The 7,106-nt window shown below is 37.8% G+C and overlaps 1 protein-coding gene across 3 annotated transcripts in view; it reads left to right on the plus strand.

Annotated features, from left to right (window-relative positions):
- NMRK1 (nicotinamide riboside kinase 1) overlaps window positions 1-7,106 on the plus strand; it is a 34,301-nt gene that overhangs the window by 20,862 nt on the left and 6,333 nt on the right. Inside the window, exon 9 of one of the 3 annotated variants that reach the window (XM_012721513.1) lies at window positions 4,918-5,387. The exons of the other annotated variants lie outside the window; for them this stretch is intronic. Within the exon in view, the coding sequence (XP_012576967.1) occupies window positions 4,918-4,952 (35 nt within the window). The 3' untranslated portion in view covers window positions 4,953-5,387. Of the gene's footprint in view, window positions 1-4,917; window positions 5,388-7,106 lie in introns of those variants that run through there. 3 annotated transcript variants of the gene reach the window in all.

Raw genomic sequence — 7,106 nt, forward strand, 5'->3', positions numbered from 1 at the left:
GTATGCCTTTTTCCTGTCTTATTGCTCTGGCTAGAACTTCCAGTGTTATGTTGAAGAGCAGTGGTGATAGTGGACACCCTTGTCTTGTTCCTGATGATGAGGCTTTTTAAGGGAATCTCTCTGTATCTCTCTGTGAAATTTATGTTAGTTAAAAATTTTTAGTAGCTAGCCATTATTTCAATGAACTTGAACTTATTCTTTGGGCAGATTACCTCTCACATCTTGCCTGCTGCTTTTCTAAGCACTGTATTTCAATAAATCCCCCTTTTCTGTTTTCCAAGAAAAAGAATCATTCTTTTGGTCAAGTTAAGTTAAAATGCTGATTATCTCATTTGGATATAGCTAACACATCCCTTTGTTATTCCTCTTAAATGTTTTCCATGGATATCTAGTTCCTAAATGCCTCCAAAGTAAACACAAAATTAAAAAATATATGTATATACTGTGTCTTTAAAGTTTCATTCTAAATGACATATTTTGCAAATCCTCAATCTAGTTTAAGGAGAAAGTTCAGGGGCCTCACTGGCTTCAGGCTCAGCTCAGTTAAGGAGCTCAAATGGGTTTCTGCCTCATTCCACTTCCTGCTTCAGTTTATTTTGAATTCGGGCCCTCTACTCACAGACACCTCTGTTGGCAACACCATTCTCCTAACTCCAGCACCCAATGGAAAAAGACTGTTTCCTTTCAAGATTCCCCATGATCTGATAAATGTCAGATGTGGTTACAAGGGCTTATATATTTTTTATTACTACTTTTGCGTATGTCTAAGATTCTTCATTTTAAACAGTGTTATAGAAAGTATTTTCTACTTTGGCTCAGGAATATGAGCTAAATAGGGAATAATGTGATTGACTTTTGCCAAGATCTGATTTAAGAGGAGAAATCCCCTAAAGGATTAAAAAGGACAGGAGGTACAAACCAGAAGAAAGAAGAAAATGCTGGGTGGGAGAACAGAATTACAGATCTAGTTGTTACATTTGAACAAAAAGAGTTTTCATGGCTAAAATGCAAAATGCAGTTAGTCATCAGCTGTCTTGAGAAAAGACAGCATCAGTCACTCCAGCAATAAAGAATATTACATACATTTTTGGTGAAAAGCTACAACCGTAGGCCAAATGTCATCATCTCAGTTAGAATTCAATTTCCTGGGTTCTAAGTAATTCCTTTCCAACTAGGGATTGAGCTATTGATCCTACATACTCCTAATTTCAGCATCAGCTCTTCCTGTAGGGATGAGACCATCTGAAGAAATTTCTAGGTCCACTTAAAAACTCATTCTTTTAAGTGGAACTTGGAATCCTTGCCAGATACGCCTGCCCGTGCTGCCATCTGTTACTCTGATGAAAGGCAGGCCTCTCATAATGGGCCCAGGCCCAGCACCAGTGAATATGGAGAGTGCATATGAAGGATGGGGTCAGCTTTCATAACTGATAGCACCTCAGCCACTTTTCTAGAATTACTGGCTCCATTTCTGACCATAATGAGATACTTCCAGGGGTATTTCAGCTGTTCAACACCTACAAGTCTTAAATTTTCTCGATTATGGCCTGTGCTCAGGTCCAGTTCTTCAGACTTTGGAGTCTGGCTTTATGTTCTACCTGCTGATAAAGATGAAAGGAACCTTGATGTTGCTCAGGCAAATTGCTTCTATTTCCATATCAAAATGCTAATAAATTCACCATCTTTTCCAAGTACTAAGAACAGCAGGCAGGTTTTGATGGGTACTGTAAGCTCACAAGAGAGTACATTTCCATATGTATGACACCCTCCTCTTTCCATATCGATGTGCTCAAAGTTTAAAAGGAGTTATTCAACTCTTGTTTCTTGTTTGTGTTTAGATAGTGGGTAGAGTTTTAAGAATGATTTAAAAAACAACAAATATTAGTAGAGACATAAACTTCAAAGCAAATCAGCTTTTCCTACCTGCTGTCAGTCATTCTCCAGCATAAATAAATAAGCTGCTGTTAGGGCCTCCCTGGTGGCATAAGGAGTTAAGTTTATGCATTATGAAGCTATCAGCAGCCACTGCAGCACAAATTTGATCCCCTGCCACTAACTCACACAACAGATCTCTCCTGTCTCACCCACTACTCCCCTCAGCAGTGTATTTCAAGCTACCTGTTCTGCTCTTGTGAATCCTCTCACTGCTTCATACCTCTGCCCTACACCCCAGCTCTTGTACACAAAAGTAAATAAATCTTTAAAAAAGAAATAAGTTGCTGTTATTTATACTAACTCACCACCTCTCCTAGTTCTTTCAACTACAGTAACATAGTGAAGCCAGCTGGAGCCTTAGGTAGCCTAGTTTAATCATTAGTTTGGAACTAGGCTACTCTGGAGATCTTTCAGATGTTTTGGTTGACAACTTTTCAAGATTCTCATAACATTTTATAAACCTTCTTATCTATATTCATTCTGTGCATTTAAAATCATAGTTGTGGGCCCTCCCTGGTGGCGCAGCGGGTTAAAGCACTGCACTAAGAAGCTAAAGCCACTTCCGCATGAGTTCGATTCCCGCCTGCCCCGGAGGTGACCACATGGCGCTGCAGACCTCTCCTGACCCACCCGCTGCTCCCCTCAGCAGTGTACTTTGTCGATCTGCCTGTTCTGCTCCCCACTCTGTCTCTGGTGAAGCCTCTCACCCTCCGCATCTCTGGCCTGTACCCCAGTTCTGTATGAATAAATAAATAAATCTTTTAAAAAAATCATAATTATAATAAAATAATAATCGTGACGGGAAAACAACAAAGACTGAATTTCACTATTAGTGAAACAAATGATCCAGCAGAGTAAGATATAAAATCATATGTTCATCCTCATTTAAATCCAGATTTGGGGCAAAATTTAAACATTACCTGTTTTCATTATCTCAAGTCAATCTAGTCACCAGGAACATTCAAACTCCCTTTAGAAATGGTTATTTTTAATCTTGTTATTAAAGCATATTAATTATTTAAAAGAATTACATTTTTTAGGATTTATTTATTTATGCATACAAGAACTGGGGTGCAGACCAGAGAATTGGGTGGTGAGAGGATTCACCACAGACAGAGTGGGGAGCAGGACAGGTAAATCCACTGAAATACATTGTTGAGGTGAGCAGTGAGTGAGACAGGAGAGGTCTGCTGCATGTGGGTCACCTTCCTGGCCAGGGATCCAACTCCTGCTGCACTGGCTGCTCATAGCTTCTTAGTGCTGCACTTTAACCCCTTGTGCCACCAGGGAGGGCCCTAAAGAATTTTTTTTTAAAGATTTATTTATTTATACATACAGAACTGGAGTACAGGCCACAGGTGCAGGGTGGTGAGAGGATTCACCAGAGACAGAGCAGGAAGCAGAATAGGCAGACTGACGAAGCACACTGCTGAGGGGAGCAGCGGGCTGGTCAGGAGAGGTCTGCTTCGCCATGTGGATCACCTGCAGGGCAGGCGGGAATCAAACTCATGCTGCAGTGGCTTTAGCTTCTTACTGCTGTGCTTTAACCCGCTACGCCACCAGGGAGGGCCAAGAATTTTTAATATAAAGATAAAAGAGAAAAAAATAATGACTGGTATTCCCAGCCATCAGCAAGTTAACATTTTAATGAGTATACACTTAATATTGATGGTATTCACATCAGTCTCTCTTTTACACAGCTACCTGGTTAATTACTGTGCTTACTTCTTTTTAAAATTATTACTTAATATTTAAGCAGCTTTCTACAAAGCTCATTACATAATGAAACCAAATAGTTCACTTAAAGGAATCAGGCTGAGTTCTATTGGGCCCATTAAAAATGAACTGTAATCGGGCTCTCCCTGGTGGTGCAATGGGGTAAAGCACTGCATTATGAAGCTCTCCAAAGCCACTGCAGCAAAAGTTCAATCCCTGTCCAGGGAGCTGACCCACATGGAGTGACAGACCTCTCTCTACCTGCCCACTGCTCCCCTCAGCTGTGTACTTTGTCAGTCTGCCTGTTCTGCTCCCCACTCCGTCTCTGGTGAATCCTCTCACCCCTCACACCTCTGGCCTGTGCTCCAGTTCTGTAAGCATAAATAAATAATTCTTAAACAAAAAAATGAATTGTAAGACTTGATATTGAATGTTAATGCAGAGGAAAGATGTCACATGCCTAGTTTCAAATAAAAGGAATGAACAATTGCAAAATAATAATCAAAGTTTTATATTTTTCTTTTGGCATTTTTATACATTGAATTTTAAATGTAATAGTAGTATAACTATCTAGAACAGTACTCCAAATTAACCTAAGATTATTGAACCATTTCCCAGTTATTGCGTGTTAGTGTTGGCATCAGTTTTCACATTGACAAATGATGTACTGTAAAAATATCTGCATATATATTGCTGGTTTTCCTCTTGCATTATATTAATTTTTTCAGAAGTAGCAATTGCTTAGTCAAAGGGTGTACTTTACATTTTTCAGAGGTTAAATACTATACTTAAAAAATGTGTGTTTCTCCAACATGAGCTATGTAATAGAAATGTGGAAGGGTTGTCATTGGGTTCCTAAGCCAAAGTCACTTAGTATTTGGCAAGGTTTCCTTGTTTTAAAAACAAAAACTGAAGGTAATAATACTTTCCCCAAATGAAGGATAACACTCCAAAACAATTAGTAGAATTCTTCTGCACCCTTTGTAATATTTTTCTTGAAGCTTAGGATTAATATACTAATTACAAATGACATTGGACATCTGATATTTCAATTTAGGTTTAAATTTAATACATGGATTAAAATAGTGAAGCTTGGATTTAGCATGCTTTACAGAAAACCAGCATTTCTGGCTCCAGAATCCCTATCATTCTAATATACTTAGATTTACTGTTGTTACGTGAGATTTACTGTTGTTAAGTGTGAAAATTTAATACAATGAGAATTAGAATTCTATATCTGTTTTTCTGTTTATGTTTACTCCCTAGGTGTGCAAGTAGAAGCATCCGAAGTTTCCAAGTAACAGTATAAATATAGAATGCACCAAATCTTTCCTGGGAATTAGGAAACTCAAAGAATATATTTAAGTACTTTAACTAGGATATAATGTGAACTTTGGTAAAAGGACAATTGTTAGTTGGTTTGTTCATTATTTATTTGTTTTATCACAAATGATTTCTCCAGCCTGTGGAAAAGTAGTTATCCATGTCAGTGAGCAGGAATCTACCTGAATGACTTACCCCTATTCCAGAGAGCACACAGCTATAGTACAGGTCATGAACAGTTCCACCTAGGTCAATGATTGTGTATGTGTACACACACATATTAAGTATCATAAGACATTTACCTCATCTATAATAAATTCTGATATTTTTCTATTTATAATAAAAGAATATATTAGTTACCATCCCAAACCAATGCCCAAATGATGGCATTACAAGAGTAGCAATCACATTGAATAAACTAACTTTATTTCAGTGTCTTTTGTCATTCATGCTGCTATTTTGTCATTCATGCTGCTATTACTGTTTAGCATGTCTAAAGCCTTTGGGTCACTTAAGTGAGATTTTGTTACAAATAGATTTTTTAGTTTTATTTCGTTTTTGTAAAGCCAGTGTTTTAAACTCACAGAAATAACTTACTTCAGTAATAATAATATAGGGAACCTCTCCCTAAAAAGTACAAGCTGGGAATCTGAATTAATTTTTCGAGGCCAGTTTCAAAGCTGGATTTTAAACTGCCTGTCATAATGATCAGCTTTTTTTGTTCAGTCATACAGATTGCCCAAAACCCTCTTAATCCTTACAGGTATAAAATATAATGTTAAATTAATTTTAAACATTCTCTATGAATTTATTTTATCAGCTCTCATTATTTGTAAATTTCTAACTTCCTTGCACTCAGCAATGATTAGGAGGGTTTTTTTTTTTTGTCACATACTCCACCAAAATATCTGAGCTCAAGTCACAGTTCATCTACTTGATAGTTATGACTTCCATCAAGCTATTTGAAATCTTTATTTCCTCTTTTTAAGGTGGAAAGTTCAACAATACTCAGCATGAGTGTAGTACAGAGTAAGGATAAAGTCTGAAAATCCTTATAGGACCTGCAGAATATTCCCTTTTCTGCTTCAGTGTGTCTCTCCACCCTCATTTTCATCACTCAACCCCCCTGCTCCTGAGCCACTGGGAAGTTCTCTCCTCAAACTTACCAGGACCCTCCTGCCCCAGGAGGGGACACACATGCTGCTCTCAATGCTTAAAGCAAACTTCCACAATCCTTTTCTCCCTCCTGCCTGCTGACTCCTACTTCTTTAGATTGCCCCTAAAATCCCACTGCAGGGGGAAATTCCCTAGTCTCCCTCTCCTCCCCGCCCGCCCCCCCCATTCACAAACTGTCTTCTTTTCCTCACAGCACTAATTACGATTATACTGTCAATTACAGAATCACTCATTTAGTTGCTCTCACTCCAATCAGACTGCAAACTCGAAGGCAGGGCCTACCTCTTGATTTAATTACAAACTGCTAACTAGCACAGTCTCTGACACGTGATGAACACCCAACAAAAAGGGGAGGCACTTTATATACACACACACATATATACATATATATACACACATATATATAATATAATAGGTTATTTTTACATCATTTTGTACATTGTTTTTTCTTATCTCAATTGTAATCTCCATGGGTTTCCCATCACCAAGTCACCCATGTGCCATCACCATAGTCCAGTGCACTTCCCTAGGGGAGGCACTTTTTTATAAATTACTATTGTATCAGGAAAGAGTTCACAAGCAAGCAATATATTACTTAACAGTTTAAACTCATGGTGGGTTAAGTACTTTTTAAATTATAAGAGCAGGCAATCTGGGGTCATGCATGGAATTGCCAGATACATTTGTGGGGAAGGAACGAAATTAGAGGACACACAGTTAAATTTCAATTTCTGATAAACTATAAAGCACTTTTTAGTATGAGTCAGTCAAAAATATTGAATATTTAAGACTACAGTTTTTCTAAAATCCAAGTTTAATTGTGTGTCCTGTATTTTTTTTTGTTCTTTTTTTTTTATTAAAAAGTTTATTTTTACATCATTTTGCACATTTTTTTTTCATCTCAATTGTAATCCCCACGGGTTTCCCATCACCAAATCACCCCTGTGCCACCACCA

This window comes from Condylura cristata, unplaced genomic scaffold (genome assembly GCF_000260355.1).
Source record: "Condylura cristata isolate star-nosed mole 26May11 unplaced genomic scaffold, ConCri1.0 scaffold00006, whole genome shotgun sequence".
NCBI lineage: Eukaryota > Metazoa > Chordata > Mammalia > Eulipotyphla > Talpidae > Condylura > Condylura cristata.